At 42.1% G+C, this 20,399-nt stretch overlaps 1 protein-coding gene across 1 annotated transcript in view; it reads left to right on the top strand.

Moving 5' to 3' along the window:
* The window catches only part of LOC139336033 (transmembrane protein 266-like), a 47,787-nt gene that overhangs the window by 19,051 nt on the left and 8,337 nt on the right, over positions 1–20,399 (top strand). Inside the window, exons 4-7 of the mRNA XM_070969922.1 lie at positions 15,383–15,537; positions 16,904–16,977; positions 18,354–18,410; positions 18,879–19,017. Of these exons, the coding sequence (XP_070826023.1) occupies positions 15,383–15,537; positions 16,904–16,977; positions 18,354–18,410; positions 18,879–19,017 (425 nt within the window). The remainder of the gene's footprint in view (positions 1–15,382; positions 15,538–16,903; positions 16,978–18,353; positions 18,411–18,878; positions 19,018–20,399) is intronic.

Consider the following 20,399-nt stretch of genomic DNA (forward strand, 5'->3'; position numbering starts at 1 on the left):
GGCGACGGCTCATTGGGTGAGGGGCGGAAGTTACTTTCGCCAGCAGTTTGGGAATCTTTTGCTGTCAGCAAAACTTTTCTCATCTCTTCTTGAAAGCAAGTGGGTGCAAGTGAAAATATGCAAACATAATAGATATTTTCTGTTGAAATATGTTAAAAGCTGAAATCAAATTTACCAGCTTGAGGTGTATTTTACAGTTGTTGAACGAATTGTTTTGTTGACGAGTCCCTGAAATTGAAACTCAGAGGAAAAACTAAAGGAAAAAAAAAACATCATATATTTACATGTTGGGAGCAAGAGGCAAGTCGACTCACAGGCGGTATTTTTCCCTCACAGGTTTACAGATTGGATGCTAAATGAACAGAGCTTTGTGTTATTATGGTTTGCCTATAGTGTAAGGTTCCAGCGTGTTTTATAGGAAGCAAGCAGAGGGGGATTAATCAAGAGAAAAGGCTCCTGTGTCAAGCTGCCATGGAGTGATGAAGCACCTACTGTCAGCCATGTTTGCATATCATAGCCTGTAGCATTGTGAAGGTGGAGCTGACCTTACTGCTATCTCTTGTATAATGTGCTGCCCTCACTTCATATGGCGGCAAAGTAGTCACTCACATACAAACCCTCCTCTTGCTTGCTCGCTCTCTCTCACACACACGTACACATATATTGGTGCATGCATGAACAGAAACACATCACATAGAGTATTTATACATTGAGAGAGAGAGAAAGGGAACAAGGCCAGGCCTGAAAAGCTTTCTCACTGCACTACATAGAGGTTGTTAATCTAATCCTCTGTAATCATGGTTCACTTCATATTCCAGTTGATACTGGGCTGTCACATCTCATTAGGAACAATAGTGTTCCTTCATTGATGCTTCTGCACATTTAGATCGGTTCTTCTTTCTCTCTCTTTCACCACCTTTCTACACATTTCTGTAGTTCTCCTGATTTTTTCTCTTTGTTCTCGTTTCTCCTTCTATTCCCTCACTTTCTTACTCTTTTCTTTTCACACTCCGTGTCTCATCTTTTTCCATCCATTTCTGCCCTCGATTTCACACAAAGTATGTCTTCCCATGCTGAATGCCAGTCTGCATTGTAACTAAACCCAAAGCCAAGTAGCAGCCCATGTTTTCTCATCGCTGTAAATCATGCTGTGTACACTCGTCAGCGCATCACACTGAACAAAACTACCAGGGGCACCTTCGAAAGCCTTCAGGAACCTCTGGGCTCACAGTCCTGTATGAAGGGGAAGAAAGGTGGACAGGTTGGAGATTTCCAGCACCCGTCTACTGTATTGTTGCCTAACACAGTGTTCCTATCGGGAGAGACGTGGGCGACATTGTGGGAGGTGGTTGTTCTAGCTAGCATCAGGGGGCAGTTGCAGTGTTAGCAGTTTTGGCGTCATGGTAAGTGGAGTGTAGTTATTAATAGAGTTGGGCCCATCCATCTTCCTGTCTAGGAAAAATGCTGGGAAGACCAAGGTGGCGTGGGCTTGTGTTCAGCACTTTCATGGCCGCCCACTCTCCCCCTAGTCATCAAGCTGCTTTTGTTTGTTTGCTCACTTTTTTTTTTTTTTTTTTTTTTTTTTTTAGGTTGAAGGGTTCTCTTGGTGCATTTGAGCTTGTCGTTGTGTAGGCTGCTGCTGGTGGAAAAAAAATGCCAGATGTAACAAAGAATGCCAGCGAGGGAGATTTGAAGGGCCTGCCCTCATCTGTGGCTCACATCGATGGTGAACACCGGCAGCATGGTGACAACGAGACTAATCCTTAAATGCAACAGCATCTACTCAGAGGCCATGTTTTGCTGAGTTTTTAAAGTTTATACTTGTTTTCTAAGTAAAAAATTGTAACATATGTAACTATCAGCCATGTAGGTTGACTGTCACAGCGCTCTGTTTAACTTAGAACATAGCACAGAATGACATGTAGCCCTGAAGCTAAACTCCAAGGTAAAGCCAATCATAATAGCATGTAACAACCACTTTTCCACAACACCTGCTGCAGTACCTGCTCAGTGGCAGAGAATATCTTGCTGCCAAATAATGTCTGTGGTATGATACACACATTAAAAGGTAAAGAGAAGGTCTGGGTGGAGACGGGGTGATGTGATAAGGGGAATTGCCTGGGCTTATTATTGTCTGAGGACCAACACCTGGATAAAAACATGCAGCACAGAAATATCTTAAGATTTGAGTTGCTAGACTGGCTCACCCGACCACCCCAACCCACTGTCACTCACCCACTCCCATTATAAGTGCACACCTGAGCAGTGGAATGATGTCACCTCCCATCCTAGTGATGGGTGTGTGGCTGCCAGACGCGGAGATAGAAGCATATGTTGCTGATACGGCTGTTCCAAATGTGCCGGCAGTCCAGGGTTAGGTACCAACACCAGATGGTTCATCTAAATCTGTAGTGAGCAAGAGGGGAAAATAGGAAAAACAAGTGCTCCTTCTCTCTGCCACCCACCAGCTTTAGGCCAAAGGTCCAAGTCTGCCATTTTGGAAATAACTGCTGGCCCATTTGCAAGTCCAGAATGTGGCTAAAGATGGAACATAAACATGGACCTTGGCACATGATCACAACCATCTCTTTTGTGGTGGGCACGGTGCTCAGACTTGACCTTTGTAACATGGACATGAACTAAACTTTGGCATTTGTGCATAATAAGGATATACCAACACTGACCAGAAGTAGTATGTCGGTAAAGTGTTGTATGACATCATGAATGGGCCAGCAAATCAAAGTCTGTCTACCTGTCAGGGACCGCAGTAGTCTGTTTGCATGAGATGAATGTTTTTTGGACATGGTCCCTGACAAATGAAGTGTTTTGTTTAAAAGAGCGTTTTGAAGGGATGTGTGGTGTGTAGAAGTTACTTTGTATCTCTCAACATGCATAACCAAAAGAGCAACCATTTACTGTGGATCCATCGCTGCGTTTGTACTTCACACGCTACATCTTTGTCAGAGGAGGGAAATAAAAGTCAAATGCTGAAGTCCTGCTTTTTGAAATAATGCATTCTCTGAAGGCTCTCACCTGGTCGAGCCAATTTGGCCCGATTTAATTAGAGAGCACAGGAAGTTGTCTGAGACGGCGACCAGAATGACCGGCCTCCCTGTTATCTCCCAGGCTTCTTAATTCCTCTGCCACAGGAATGACTGCTGGCCCTTGTAGTGTAGAAGCTAAATGCTCATTGTTCGTCAAATAGATGTTTTCTGTCTGTCTTGAGGAAAAATTGATGTCAGGGATTCTCCAAATTATGAAAAATGTTAAAATAGTGCTTTTATTTCATGATTCATGATCAGGGACGAATAAAGGAATATTGAATTCACTAACAATAGCGAGTGTGTTTGACCATCAAAACTAAAACACTACATGATAATTATTTGATTGAAAAAAAGTTTCAATCATTAATTACTCTATGCATTAATCATAATCATTAAATACAACATTCAGATAAATATCTGGTAGTTTTGATCCCCAAATTCACAAACAATGATGCAGTTAAGTAGAAAATCCCACTGGCGGCCCGTATCTTCATGTTTACATTTGCGTATATCCAGATCATCTGTTTTGTATTTTGCCTGCCCTCGCATTAGCGGTGTCAACTTTTACACATTTTTCTCTCTTTGCCGTCCATAGGCTGCACAATCGCACTTTTGATAATGTGATAATGGCCACAGAGAAATACTTCAGCAGCACCATGTGATGCTCTGTTAACCCCCATCCTCACACTCAGCCCCTAAATCACCTTCAGAGAGGAGGTGCAGAGTGTTGGCAGAGTCTTTGATATTCACAGACAGGAGAAGTGTGAGGTTGCTTTTCTGGCTAATAAGGGAGAGGGATCAAGTGCCGGAGCTAAGGCCTATTAGTGGAGACCAGCTTGATGGCCTCGGTGCAGATGTGGGTAGATCTGTATTAAAATATCATGTCTTTGGCTGAGAGGAGGACTGATTCTATGCCCCCATCTTACCCCAAAACACTAACACTAACACTATGGAGGTTTAAAGGGTCAGACATAAAGCATATGTCCAGAAAGTTTCAGCATTATCGAGCTGGAGTTTTCAGTTCAACGGGACACGATTGGGATAGTTGTGTTCAGTTGCTCTGTCGTAACACGCTAATCACACATGTAAAGACCAGATACATGGAAGGGGTCCCTAACAGACTCTCCTAGATTTTCAGCTTCTTACAGCTTCAACTTACAACTTTTTGAAATGTAAATATTTATTATGAGATGGCAAATATATATTTTTTATTGCCATGTACAATAATATCAGTGACAGTATAACGGATTTCTGACAGGTAATTGATCAAAGTAGAGCTACAGTAAGTCAATGACCAAGCATCAGCTAACAACCCTGAAGCCCATGTTACTTTAACTCACGGAGGAAGAGTTCAGTGCCTTGTTTTGAAAGCACCGTGCACGATTTCATTAGTCTTTCTTGTCAATGAAGTCAAAATGCTGTTTTGTTTTGTTTGCTGCATCTTAAATGAGCTCCACAGTGGCTTCTCTTTTTGATCTACTCCTGTCACCTCAGCTGAGATCTACAGTATACCTCTCAGTCTATAGTGACAGTGTACTTACCAAGCCTGGCGCTGATTGGCTATACATATGAAACACATATGAAAGCAAATGTGTGGTATATACACATGCAGAATACAGAATACAGAATACAGAATACACCCATGCAGGCACTCGCGCGCGTGCGCGCGCACACACACACACACACACACACACACACACACACACACACACACACACACACACACACACACACACACACACACACACACACACACACACACACACGCACACTGACCTTCCTGTCCCCTTGTAACATACAAATGAGTCGTTTCCCAGCGTTCCCACAGGACTGCGAGGGTAAGCTGAACACCAGTTGCCCTTGTTCATTGTTCCGTGTGCATGAGGAGCCGCTCACAGTAAACTTAAACCTGCAGCGCCGGACTTCTACCGAATGAATGTCCGTTACATCCAAGCCCTTGCCAAACAAGTTCACACAATGCTGACCAAGCCTTTCACCCCCTGGCAAATCTCTCCGTGCTTCACAGTATATTGGAGTTTTTAAATCTGGTGTCTGTGGTGACATTTGCATGCTGGTGCCCCCATAGTGATGCTTTTCATGTCAACCAGCAATGATTGGTTTGCCTGAGCTGAAGAGGGGAGCAACCATAGCGGTACAACCTCTGTAGGTGCAGTCTTGTAGCTTCAGGTTAAATATAATCTACATCATATGTATCTTTCTTGTAGTACAATGTATGTATGTAACTTTTACTGTGATGCCTTTCAGCATGAGATCTGAAGCTATTTTGCTGCTGTCAGAGGTAACACAAAAAAGTAAGGCATGTATAATATGACATAAGCTATAATTCAACTTTAGATTACCCGCCATATACTGACATTTAAATTATTAGCATCTTTATTTGCCCAGCTGCAGTACCACTGTAGCTTGTACAGCATCAGCTATAGCTACTGTCATGACTTGGAGAGAGACTACGAAGCTGTTATGTAACTGTCACACATAAACAAATGAACAAATTTGAATAAATAATACGCTTGCCTGACAATATTGTTGACCTAAGAAGGTAAATACTGTTTTGTAATAATTCACTTGTCTTTTTTAACGTTTAGTTATTGCCAAATTTTTTAAAAATTAAAGCCGCTCTATATTTGAGCAGAAGTCAGTACCTCACAGATTTATATCCCGACTCCAGGGTCAGTCATTTATTCCTTTGTTTGTTTCCACTGAAAGTGCTGCAGGAGTTGTGGGGCTTGCTTCTACCCCTGCTGATGTGTTGTGATCAATGGTGCACAGGCATTGGTAATGGGGAACCTTTCAAATGTAAAATTAATTACCTGCAATCTGACAGCATCAGGGAAACTCAGCATGTATTTTCTGCTTAGTTGGTACTCCCCCTTTTCCATGCTTGCTTTAGCATGAAGCATTGTGTATGTGTGTGTTTGTGTGTGTGTGCGTTGGTTACTGAAATGTGGAGCCTACTGGAGACACGTTTGTTTCTTGGGGAGGGTAGGATGCTGCCTGTCAGGTGAGACTGAATTTGCCATCAGCAGACTGTGATTTTACTTGAAAGGACAGTCGTAATCCTTCCTTCAGGAAGAAGAGGGTCTTCTTGCACCTGTCCCCTCTCTCCTTTCCTGCTAAAAACAAATTCCACAAGCACTGAAGTGTTTCTTGACAGCATGTTGTTTTGCTGTATATACAGTGATTTTACATGGACAAACTGTGGGCCCTGTGCCTTCAAGCGGTGGCTGCAGGAAAATCTGGTTTGGCAATAACACAAATAAATGTGTGTTTACTGCCAGCCACCAAAAAACCCCTCAAACTGAAGGCGATAATCTATACCCATGTTCATGATGCTTTTCATGTCTTTGTGACAGTGGCAGTCATGGCTGAAGACATTATGTTTGTCTATTAGTCTGTACATGTTCGTCCGTCCATGCTTCCTTCCCATTTTTGTGAATGCAATATCTCAGGAATGCCTTCAGCATTTTTTTTTCAAATCTGGCTCAAATGTTCACTTGGACTCAAGGATGAACTCATCAGATTTTGGTGGTCAAAGGTCACTGTGACAACACAAAACACATTTTTGACCATAACATAAAAATTCAAACGCTAATTATGACAAAATTTCACATAGATGTCTAATAGGGTAAAATGATGAAGCGATGACATTTTATATCCCAAAGGTCACTGTGGTATCATAACAAAACACTTTTCCATCCATTATTCGACACCATAACTCAGGAACAGAAGGCAGAATGTGACCATATCTCACATTCGGTCAGATGCTGAATTGATGACACTAATCTTTGGTGTCCACCTTGAAACTGTAGTGATTGTGTGGATCTTCTGTAGCATCCATGTTTTTGTGACATGTTTGCAGCGTATTTGAAGCATTGAAATCGACTACAAGCTCATTTGTTCTGCTGATATTGAGCTTCAGGTGCTTGTTGCACCATGTGATGAAGCTCTCCATCAGTCCTCTGTACTCTCTAAGTGAAGACAGCATGTTTCTCACAGGAAATTGTTCACTGGAATCCATCCATCCATCCATCCATCCATCCATCCGTCCATCCATCCATCCGTCCATCCGTCCATCCATCCGTCCATCCATCCATCCATCCATCCATCCATCCGTCCATCCATCCGTCCATCCGTCCATCCATCCATCCATCCATCCATCCATCCATTTTCTATACCCGACTATCCCCTTTTCGGGGTTGCGGGGGGGCTGGAGCCTATCCCAGCTGTCAACGGGCGAGAGGCGGGGTACACCCTGAACCGGTCGCCAGCCGATTGCAGGGCAACACACAAGACAAACAATCATTCACACTCACACTCACACCTAGGGGCAATTTAGAGTCACCAATCAGCCTAATGAGCATGTTTTTGGTCTGTGGGAGGAAGCCGGAGTACCCGGAAAGAACCCACACATGCACGGGAAGAACATGCAAACTTCACACAGAATGACCCGGGGATCGAACTGGCGACCTTCTTGCTGTGAGGCACGCGCACTACCTGCTGCCGCACCGCCGAGCTTCACTGGAATCATACATGTCAATATAGTGACAACCTCCATTTCACCAGAAAATACACTTAAAACCTTTCATTCAAATCCTTCAAAATCTTCACTACATATATTATGTGAGTCTGTGCAGACATGCATGTAAAGTGCAATTTGACTGGTTGGTGGAAGCAGACAACCACGAGGTGGTAATTCTACGTAGTTTAGACTCTTGAGAGTGCAGTCTTCTTACATGTAGGAAATCATTTGTTTCCGTTTAGTAATTTGAGGCATCTGTGCTGTGAGCCCAATGTGGCGTGCAGGAAATTCTGTTAATTACAGAAACACATTTTTTCTTACGTTCTATACATTTGACAGGTGGCCAGCAGAAGGTATCCCATGCTGTTTCTGCTGATATGTGACTAATGTAGCACAGCTTGAGAGGCTGAGTTAGTATGCTAAGATTCAGTGTTATAAGTTTGCTTTTGAGTCACTTCCTGACCTCTGCTGGTCAGAAATTGCTCAGTGCAGCTTTAAATGTGTTGATGTGAATCAGCATTCTGTTGGTCCATCTATTGAGCCATAAAAATAAAAATTTCATCAGCCTCAGCTGTGTTTAGTGCTAATTAGCAAAATGATCATGTTATGCTGAACTAATATGCTGAACATGCTAAACATCAGCAAACAAGCATTGCTGATGTTACCATCAATGTGCAGCCTCACAGAGCTGATGGTGTGGCTGTAGACTCTTGTTTAACTAAACTAAACTAAACTAAACTAAACTAAACTAAACTAAACTAAACTAAACTAAACCAAACTGAACTAAATGCTAAATTTTGTTATCTTGACTGAGCACCTTGTGTTTTATCTCTCTTTTTCTCTGTGTCTCTCAGTGTGGGTGTGGATTCATCCAATGAAGTCACATTTCTTGAAGAGCAGTACAACTAAAAAAGTATTGCGATGATCTCACTGAACTTCTTCATTCACATTCGCACCTCTCATCCCAAGAATAGTTGTCATCAGCACATCCAAAGCACCTCAAGTGATTAGCCAATAATAGAACACGTCAAAGAAGAAAACTCATGACTTGTGAGTAAAAATGTAAAATTAAAACAGGCGTCGCTCCAATTCATACCACACAATTTATTACACTTGATTGAAGATCAGTTTGTGAGGAACTGGATATGTTGTTTTGGGACAAGACTAAATTTGATCTCCTTGCTGTGATTTGTCAAAGCACTGAGAATACAGCACCACCAGTTGTACAGTATGCTTTTCCTCATTGTTTGGACTTACAGTGTTGTTTATAACGAACCAGACGCTCAACAAGTTCTGGCTGCTAAGTCTGTGCATACGTTTTTTCAAACTTTTATATTTTAATAACTTATACAGTCATACACCCTTTACAAATGCTGTAATATCAACTTTATATTAACTTTTTTTTTACTGTACACCACAGCTTGAATTGAAATTGATTAGGAATACAGGGCTTCAGGATTTAGAAGAGGAGCAACTTGCACAACTCTTGAGTACTGATCTTAATATAATGTGCATTTCCCAAATTTCCTTGAAGTTACTGTAATACACAAACAGGGCACAAGTAAAAGACAGAGTAGAAAAGTTGTGAGAAGTAGTTATAATACAAGTATAATATTTTCCAATGAAGAAACTTCAAATTGAACTCACTGTTTGAGTGAAAGGACTTATTCTCTGCTGCGGTCTGTTGGACTAAGGATGAATGAATGTTTAAGCAATATAGCCCCCTCCACTGTGGTGGAGTACTTTATCTGATGAGACCATCAGGTGCTGCGAGTCTGACAGTCCCAGTGTTTGGTGGCTCACTCCACATGCTGGTATCGATTACTTTGCCTGATTTAATCTCCCTCCTCTGTTTCCCTGTCCAGCTCCACTCAATCTCACCAACAGTGGGAAACACTGACAGCTATATCAACCTGCCCCACACACCCGGCAGCAGAGAGGATGTAGAGAAAGAAGGAGTGGACAGGGAGCAAAAGCAGCAGAGATAAAGACAGAAATGCAAAGGCAGAGCAAATGAAGACAGACCCTTCGTGCTCTACGTTTGTGTCCATGAAGCCTTGCAGTTTGTCTAAAATTGCAACATGACTTAATTGACGTCATTTTGTAGATCGATATTAGGCTGCAAAATCCATGACGCTAAAGTGGGTTTGAAAACAAGCAGTTTGAGAAGTGACCTTGTCCGCTGCATGCGCTTGTCGACTAGTGACTTGGGCCAGGTGGTTCTGTCAGGCCGTCAGGGCTGAGCGGGTCAGAGAAACAACATTTGCCACTGTTCTGTTGCTTTAATAAGACTCATTAATATACTGCATGTGTCACCAGTAGCGTCTGACTGCGTCCCCTCTGGGCTGGGCTAGTTTTGGCATGACTTGAAGTAAGGACACACACATTCACTGAATTTAGCCTATTTGTCTCACGTATCAAAGCTGAGTCTTCACACTGCCTGTGAACTCACATCCCTCGTTTATCCGTGTGTGTGCGTGTGTGTGTGTGTGTGTGTGTGTGTGTGTGTGTGTGTGTGTGTGTGTGTGTGTGTGTGAGTGATGCATTGCCGTGCAGTGCTGTTAGCCTGTAAAAAAAAAGCTGCATGTTATCAATACTGGGCAGATTGTAACTTACAGCAGGTTTATTGCCTTGTTGACTTATTTTAATATCCTCAGGTATAGATTTGATCTTTGCCAGGATGCTGTCCTGCCATGCATTATGAACAAGCAGAGTGCTGGTTGCTAGTTGCTGTGCTTAAATGGACAATTTTGGGGGAAGTGTACTTTTTCCTTTCTGCCTAAAGACTGATGAACAATAACTCATGAATTCCTTCTTCAAGTCTGTGTGTACGTTAAAGACATGTTGCATGGCAAGATTAGCCTTTTTACTAGATGTTTGTTGGATTAAACCCCAGTCAGTAGTAGGGAAACACATCTACACCAAAGATTTTAAAGGAATAATTTGACATTTGGGAAATAAACTTTTTCACTTTTTTGCAGAGACTTAGATGGGAAGTTTGATACTACCCATATGCTTGTTTGGCCCATTATCTTAAATTACCATGAAGACTGGAAACGGCTAGCCTGAAAATTGTGTATCAGGTATCATCCATCCATTATCTATACCGCCTATCCCTTTCGGGGTTGCGGGGGGCTGGAGCCTATCCCAGCTACAATGGGCGAGAGGCGGGGTACACCCTGGACCGGTCGCCAGGGCAGGTATCATGTACATGTAAACAGAAAGTTTCCTTGCTTATTACTGACATGATGTAATCCGGGTTGCACGGTGGGGCAGCAGGTAGTGCGCGTGCCTCACAGCAAGAAGGTCGCCGGTTCGATCCCGGGGCGGGGCCTTTCTGTGTGAAGTTTGCATGTTCTTCCCGTGCATGTGTGGGTTCTCTCCGGGTACTCCGGCTTCCTCCCACAGACCAAAAACATGCTCATTAGGTTAATTGATGACTCTAAAATTGTCCTTAGGTGTGATTGTGAGTGTGAATGGTTGTTTGTTTGTATATGTTGCCCTGCGACTGGTCCAGGGTGTACCCCGCCTCTCGCCCGTTGACAGCTGGGATAGACTCCAGCCCCCCCGCAACCCTGAAAGGGATAGGCAGTATAGAAAATGGATGGATGATGTAATCCTTTCAGACTATTGGGGACCGTCATTGTGTGTCCACTAAAAGTGCTTGTTTTTGCCACTGCAGGCTCAGATTATTATTCAAAGTGTAGTATTAGTTGTGTAGTGTAGTATTCAACATTAGCAGAAGAACTCTACAGAGAAAGAAAACATTTTTCTTTACATTTTGGTTTATCTGGTATGTTGTCTAAGTATCACCCTCACTCAGATACAAAATAGGGAAATAGTAAAATTACCCCAAAAGAGGACTTTCTTGAACTATTGTACTCAGTAGTATTCTGTGATTGGCGGCACTATGCTGTTAAAGCCTGAGGAGACTGTACTGCTCTAAAGTTTATGAGAAGAGTTCTTCACTTTTACCACTCACTTTTACTACTCCCACTCATGGAGTTTTATTATTCTGGTAATTTTTTTTCTTATTTTTACTTCCCTGCAGCAGTTGAATGAAGCATGAAATCATTTGATATAAGATGCACTTTGATGGACTATCTAATCATATGGTGGAGGTTTGCTAAACCATAACCTCTGGAAATGGGGGTTATTTGAACCAGTGAAATGTTTGGATGACTCAAAAGCATGGATTTTCTTCTTTCTCTTTCCATCCTTTTTCAGCGTGACATGAAAATAAAACATACTCCAAAACTGTCTGCAGTGTCACACGCAGTAACATGACTCAGAAAGGAAACACCATTGTTGGTGAGACATTGTTAGAATACATTCTTTCAGTGTTGAATATTGCATTTATTATGTTTACACAATCAGATCTGATAAAAAGGCTTCGTTGAGAAATGAGACTCTGCTGTACTGCTGTGTGCTGCTGGAAGTAGCCACAAATCCATAAAGGTTAGAGAAGGTTATTACTGGAGGTTGACTGGTGCAAATCCCCAGAGCCTCATGTAAAATGTGTGTGGAGAGGGTGAATGAATAACTCTCCTCACCTTCAACTACTGTCAAGGTGGCCTTCAGCAAGGCATTAAATTCAAATGGCTCTTGTAGAGTAGATCAGCAGCAGTGAGTGAATATTTGAATGGAAAGCAATGCATAGCTGAAGGAGACCGTTCACTCAGTTCATGTTTAAATGAAGAAACAATGAGTTATGTGTCTTGTTTAATGGCCCCGTGAGCAAAACCGGAATGTTTTAAGTCTCCTCAATGAAATAATGATGTCTTCCTTTCATTGCATTTGGAAATTAAATATGAAGTCCTCTTACACTGTCAACTACAATGATTATTTTATCAATTTCTCATTTCCAGTTTTAATTTGGTTGAAAGAAAGATTTTTCCCTCCTGCCTCACATCTCATCGGTTTGGTTTTTGTGGCGCACAAACACACCTCGGGGAAAATCAGGGAAATAATGCAGCAGCTACTTTTGCTTGATTTTCTAGCTCCTTTAAGTTTGATAGCATATACTGTGGGGCGTGACCGGCATGCATAAGAAATAAACTGCTGCAGATGTATTGCTGTAATGAGTTTTGACGATATGTGACTGGACGGTGATTTAAAAGGCCTGTAGTTGTGACTGGCTGGTCATTGCTCATATGTCATTTCAGGATCTCTAAAGTTTAGCTCGGTTGACAAAGTTGTTTGTTTTATACACCAAGGCTTCTGATCCACAAACCATCAGACTCACTGATGTTGAAATGAAGTTAAATTTTTGCTCAAGAACATGTCCAAAATTTCTCCAGCTAATCCTGTTCACCATATCAGATGATGATGCAAATTCATGCAAACTCTAACGAAATGTGCATCTGCTATCGTTCAAGAACATGTCATCAGTTTGTCACTTTTCCATCTTGTACCAGCCCTACAGTGTACATAGTATATCATATTTATTCGTATAGAAATATATATTCATACAGGAGTTGTGTGTATACAGTATATAGGTTGGCATGTAGGCTGGCTCTCAGGACGACACGATACCTGGCATCCACAGAGTCTCGCCGAGACTCTGGAGGAGCAGATTCTACACCATCTGGGGCTTGTGCATTTGTGCCACCCCACCCAAAGCCAAGAAGATGATTGCTATCAGCATGATGAAGCCTTTATTAGATTAGCTGTGCATTGTTTACAGGCTTGTGGCTCTGCCCGTGCCAGCCTTTGAACGAATACTTTCCCCTGAAACACCAATGGGTGGGTGGAGTGATCAACTCAGCAGCTGCTGAGAACATTTCCCTTATCGCTACATAAATGCGTTTCTCTGGGAGAACAAATGTGCTCATTTTGCTCTACTGCAGTTTATTCTTCAGTGATGTCCTGTGTCTTTAGCAAGGGTCTCTTATTGGGGTCAGACAAATTCCTAAAACAGGTTATGGCAGCTATTTTAGCCCAACAATCCTTCACCATCAGTCTATGCCTAACATGAAAACAGTGTATTTGGTGTATTTTTTTTTTTAGATAGTGTCTAGTTCCAGCTCTGGCTGGTGTATATGGAGCAGAATTCTGCTAACGTGTCATGTCAGTTTTCATTAGTTGTGTCCATTATTTAGTTAAGGTAGATTTAACTTTGACTGTTGATCTGTTGTGGAGGTTGTGCGAGAATTCAAAAAGTTCTTCTTGACCACAGAGTGATACACACAGAGTAAAAAAAGACACGTGTGGCCTCTTCCACTGACTGAGTACACGTTAATATGTCAGAGATGAGGAGGTGACACGTGAAAACCCCTCTCCCCATGGGGATAGTTTTGCAACAGCATTGAATCAACCACAGTAAAAGCTCTGGATCTGTTTTGTAGTCATGTGCTTTACACTGGGAGGCAGCCAAGAAGTCCTCCACTCCTTTCATCAAAATAGCTTAGAATCTGTCATTGTAGAGCCTGATTTTCTAAAGTTAGTTACACAGCAAACAGAAAGATAAAAGTAGGACTTCTATTATGGCTTGATTTGTTTCATCCCAGTACTCTCAGCGTTAATGACAGATGCTTAATTTGTATCATCTCATTCAAATACAGTTCTTACAAAACCCATTTCAAAGACAGCACGTGTCTTCATCCACCAGTGTTTGAGTGAGAAAGCAGTTTGGTTTAATAGGCTATAACTGGTATTAAAACAGATAAAATAACCAAATTCTTCCGTAATGAGTGCAGCATAGTCACTTTTCAAGCCACAGTGAAAACTGAGCCATTTTGCCACCGATGCAGCTCATATTAGCACCATGCCAAGGAATGAAGACATGATCAGAGGAGAGAAATGCTCTGCCAATGTCTGTCTCCTCCATGCCAGTACATGGGGAGAAGGGAAAGGTAGTGGGCTGAGCCAACTTTCCACTCCAGCTGGAGAGCTGGTGAGAGGCATTGTTTCTCTCATCTCCTACTGTCAGCCCTTGTAGTAGCTGGTCTGTAAGACTAACTGCTATTTCAAAATAGCATTGAGTATCTTGCCAGACACTTTAATGGCCTAAATGCTGGATTCTTACAGTACCTGGCAAAATAATGCTTTTTTCAGGTCTTAAAAATGTTCACCTACAATTTTCTCTGGAGCAAATGATCTGAGATAAAAGCAATGACTTTTCATCAGACAGGAGATTGTGTGTGATGTTTCATTGAAAAGACTTAGACCATAGGTAAACAAACAACTCATTGACACGTAGATGTGAATTTCAATTGAATTTTCTGTTTATATCTTTGACTTGTGTCTCAGGCCATGGATTTTTCTGAAATGCTTCCTCCTAAGCAGCTTCTCCTACAGTGACTCCCTTCATCGCCATGTAAAAAGGGGTCCATCAGTATTCCAGTCACACCTACGGCTGATGGTCAAGTCACTAGTTCACAGAGCTTCACTGTCCCTTCCTCTGTCAATGCTGTCTCTGACCACGCTTCCTTTCCTTTTGCTCTGGCCATCAGCACCAAACTTTGCTGGGATTAAGCAGGCGTCACCTTTCATAAGTGTAAACTACCACCCTCTGTTGGCCATGTCAGGGAGTTCAAATATCAAGATTAAACCACTGAAACCTTGCTCAGTGTTGGAGTTAGCCTGGGATTCAATGCAAGCAAACATTTAATTTAGGTCTTTGTTTATAGGCAATACATTGACCTCAGATAATATCATTTGAGGCTGTCAAAGTTGAATTATTATCTGTTTTTTTGTATTGTGTAGTCTAGAAATACAACAGAATAACACAGACATATACAAATGTACTTTGAGTAAAAAACCTACCTGATTGATTTTTTGTGTTCATTCTCTTCAGGTCCAACTGGTTGAAGCCCTGCTGTGGCCGTCGAGTGGCCCTGTGGCAGGTCTGTCTGCTCAGCGCTGGCTTCAACTGTATCCTGGTGGCCTGTGTCATCGTGGTGGTGCTCTTCCTGTCTCTGGAGCTGCTTATAGACACCAAACTCCTACAATGTAAATAGTGTGCCTTGCTGCTTATTTGTTTATTTCTCCTATTTTCAGGGGAGGTTTTGCTGAGCATGCATATTTCTCTCCAGCAATACACTGTGTGACGTCCATAAAACACCTGGGAGGCATCTGGTGCCACACACACCAGCAGTGGGGAGTTAAATGCTGTAGTGTCCTTGAGCATCCACCCACTACAGTATGTCCTTACAGTGCTGTTCCTGCACTGTGACCTCCCTGCTGACAGATGCTGCACATCTTCATTGATACATTCTTAAACCCATGATAAGGACTCAAGGTTTAGAAATCCCTCAGTACGATTGACATAAGAAGATACAAGGAAGAGCATGTCACAGTAAAAAGCTCCTGATTTGAAATCTTAATTATATTTCTTCTCTGTGTACAGTTTGCTACATCCTTTGGTCCAACTCTGAGAAGTAACTATATACATTTGCTCAAGCACCATACTTAAATGCAATTTTGAGGCACTTTCTAATTCACTGCAATTCATTTTGCACAAAAAACATAAGATTAGTTCAAAATCTGAAAAAAATTTGATAACTGTGACAGTATCATGCTTTAACAGTTACACCCTGAACTAATTTACGAGTGTGACTTTTGTCCCTCGTTGTTCACCACATTAACATCGGACAGTTTATAAAGATCATGTCTGAAGATGTATAACCTGTAAATGTTGTGGAAATCATCATAACTGTCATGTGATTTATATTCAACAGTCACATATGCATTTAGTGTCCACTCTTTCCATCACCAGTCACCATTGCCAGTCACAGAGGAGCTGGTGGTGGTGGACGGTAAATGGTCATGATGGAGAGTGATGGAGAAAGGTGATAATGAACCAAGTCTCTTGTCAATGGCAGCAGGCACATGTCCCCATCGATTACTGGACAGCATCCAGCTCTGATGATACCTGAGTCTCGCTGCGGGGGCTGCAGGACTCTAGTCACTTCAGATCTGTTGTAATCTAGTGCTTCGTCTCCTGCCAGTCCCGCTAGACAAATAGAGGAGTGGACAATAAGCCAAGAGTGAGTGAGTGCACAGAGACATTAGTGATGTAGGACATGGGTAGATACAGGTCGGTGCTCGAGATCAATGCATGCAAAAATGCTGATGGACAGAACGTCAAAGAGAGGAGTGATATGGGTAAAAGTTCAAAATAAGTTCAGGCAGGAAACAAGAAAAAAAAAAGATTTTCTTCTTCTTGGAATCAGAATGAAAGGAATTAAGACAGTTATTATTATTTTTGAATTTCTTAACTTGAATTCATTTGCCAGCCCACCTCGCAGACCTTGTTTCCTTGTATCGTGTCTCGTGTGCTCCTCTTGGTTAAATGCTCCGTCTCTTCTCTCAACAGTTTCCAATGCTTTCCAATTTGCCAGCATTATCCACTGGATCAGCCTTATCATCCTGTCACTCTTCTTTTCAGAGGTGAGATATGTCTTTGTTGTCCATAAAACCTTATTTCTTGCGCCACCATTGACAAAAATCTTCATAGTTCTAGTTCTGTTATTCTCCCACCTCCAAGTTCTTGGTCTCTTGTACAAGTTGTATGATATGGTCACATAATTGAATTAAGCTAAAATAACTTTCTTAAACTGTAGATTATATCCTATCAACAGCAATGCAAACCAGGTACAGGCCTAAGGGAAGTAGAGTTCGTGGCTGCCATGTAATTTCCCTCATTGTCTCGTCAGGATTCAGCTTTAGCATCAGAAATGCTACCTTGAGGCTGAATGGATGGTAAAATGTCTATTGTTTGAACCATAATTGTAATTGGTCTTAATAAAATTTGAGCCAGTGTTTTAAAATAATGTCTAATCAACATTGTGGAGTGGTGAAAAACAAAATGGAGAGGGGAGAATTCGGCCCACAGGCCTCCACTCCAGTGCAAACCAATTACCCTGACAGCCTCAGCCCCAATGCCCTAAACCAAACATTAATCACCAGTGAGCCAGCAGGAGCAATAATTAAAGCTGAGCTTAATGAGCAGTGGGGATGAGGTTACAGTGATATGATCCATCCAAACACCTCGCCCACTGACATCACAGAAGAAGAGTCATCTGGGAATGGTGTTACATATATGTAGCATACCACCAGCTGGCCCCTCTGCACCAATCAGAAAAGAGGATTCTAACATGTGGGTGGAGTCCCCGCGCTTCTCACTTGACACCAGCACTGTTGTTCAACATGAGCTCCAGATGATGGATTAGCAAGACTGCTCGTACATGACACCCAAGGCTAATTGGAGTGTAAATCAATGGCCCTGCTCAACAAAGGGTCCCACACAACCAACAGCATCTAGCACAATGTACAGAGTGATAGGTGATCAGATTGCAAGTGTTGTGTTGTCCTTTTGTAGGTCAAAGATTGGGGAACTGATTAGCCACGGCTATAAAAGCCTTACCAAAGAGCTAGTTATAAGTGCTTGTAAAGGACCGTCTTCTCTCTTCTCTGTCATCTGTCAAAGGTAAATCAGTGACATCATTCTGTATGTGTGCATGTATTTACTATTTTCTAGCTGTAACATATTGTACTCTAATCACATACAGCTATTCCTTTTACTGGGGGCTATTTTAAGGGTTCTAGCTACACATTTTTGGAGAAAGAAAAATTTGAGGAAGAAAAGAAGAACACACAGGCATCTTCTCAGTTTTTAGTCTATGTTCACACATCTTGACAAAGCTTGTTGGATGTGATGACAACTCAGAAGACTAAGAATATCACAAGAGCTTTTTATATGTATCAGCATACTCCCTCACCTCTCTATTTTAATGCCTTCATTTATCTCTCTCTGTCTGTCTTAGACTGTCTTCAGAATCGTAGTGCTCGGGATCTGGGACTACATAGAGAACAAAGTTGAGGTTAGTGCTTGTGTTCTGTGTTTATTGGCATATCTTGATGGCCAGTTTTCAGTTTCTGTCAGTGTCAGATATTATTTTCAATTTGGCCACCTGTTCTAAGATCAGTACCACACATGTCTGTGCCTTAAATAGGAAGCTATGACAGCACAGCCGGTTAGCTTAGCTTAGCTTAGCTCAGCATTAAGGCTTTTCAGCAGCCTCATATTTACTGCAGAGACATTTGAGTGGTATCAATCTTCTCATCTAACTCTGCAAAGAAGTAAATAAGTGAAGAAGACATTTCACACTATTCCTTCAAAGCAACCAACTGCGCATGCATACATGAACAAGCGTCCCACGTAAGCCCACCCTATGAGGTCAGGGCTCTAGGGTTGGCCCGGGGTTACTGGCAGGCGCCTGTGGGACACAACAACATTCGCACATGCAGTATTTGAATTGTACATCTGTTTGTGTGTATGACCCCCTCAGGTGTTTGATGGAGCTGTCATCGTGCTGTCCCTGGCCCCCATGGTGGCCTCCACGGTGGCTAACGGGCCCAGCAGCCCCTGGGATGCCATCAGTCTCATCATCACTCTACGCATCTGGAGGGTCAAGAGGATCATTGATGGTGAGGCAGGCAAAAACCTCCTGTCTATCAAAGCTGTCTTACTAAGCCTCCACCAATTTATTTTGTGGAGCAACTCAATGAAATAGCCAGTCTTTCTTAACCCAAAGGGACTACACAGATGCATGAAAATCAGCTTACCTTGAAGAGATAAATGACCCTATTCCCTCCATGATTATACAAATTATTTACTATTCAGAGCAATATCGCTATTGATCATCCCTCACGGTAAATTGCTGCCACTCTGCTACTCTAACTTGTATTGATTGTAAGGGCCTGGTTAAGTAGATTCAGAGAGGCCATAATGAATATAGTGGTTGTTCTCCCATATGCTAATGCTGCCTGGTTCAATATCTGTTCGGAGGTCACCCTCACCACAGGCCTCTGACTGCATACAGGATCAGCTGCAGCGAGACAGTGGACAGGTACAGGGTTGTTTCCCCATAAAACAATATATTTTAGGAAATAATAATAATAATGATAAAACTTTATTTGTATAACACTTTTCATACATTTTTTTTAAAGATCAATCTTATTGAACTAAAAGGAACACATCAAAATGACATTATTATAATACAGAGTTAATACAATACAGCTTTCAACATTCATTTACTCTGGCGAAACATGTTGAACATGAGCATGTTTCCAACTTCTTAACATGCAGCTGCTGTGCTGGTTTCCAGGGAATGAACTCGAGATTTTCCTGCTGCACATCTCGACCTGTTGGGATTGATATTTGTGAGTGATTGACTTTCCTTGCTAGGCAGGCGGTAACACACCTCAGAGGAAAACAATCACACTCAAACCAATAAATGTACACCTGAGGACCCGGCTTGGTTATCGTAGGAGAAAGATTGAGTCTCTGGCAGAATTATCTTGATGTGTAATAGTGGCAACGTGTGTGTCTGTCCGATGGGAGTGGAAATAAAGAGAAGTGAACTGCAGCAGAATTTGTAAGGACTTGAACAAGAAAGCAGAATTCATGAGCAGAGTGATGGGAAATATCAACTCAAGCATGTAAAAAAAATGAAATGCTGAAATGATGAATGTCTTCCTTTCCAACTTCTGCAGTGACTTTAAAACTCAAAGACAAATATGAAGACAGTGAAAGCAGCAGTGCTTTAAACAGAGCCATTTCACCAAGGTCACTGTGTTTGCCATAACAGTAAATGGTGAATGTATACATGATGGTGAGGAATGTTTCCATTGCAATGTACAAAATATATACCAACAGACAGTAAAAGCGATCCGTGCAAAGACCTACATTAGTATGAAACGCAGTTTCTGGGTTGGTGTGTCATGTAAGTGGCACAGGTTTGCTTAAGCAGCGACACACTTGACTCCAGGAGAGGAGAGAGCAGAGCTGGGCCTTGCGTTGGCCTCTG

This window comes from Chaetodon trifascialis, chromosome 1, assembly GCF_039877785.1.
Source record: "Chaetodon trifascialis isolate fChaTrf1 chromosome 1, fChaTrf1.hap1, whole genome shotgun sequence".
Classification (NCBI taxonomy): Eukaryota; Metazoa; Chordata; class Actinopteri; order Chaetodontiformes; family Chaetodontidae; genus Chaetodon; species Chaetodon trifascialis.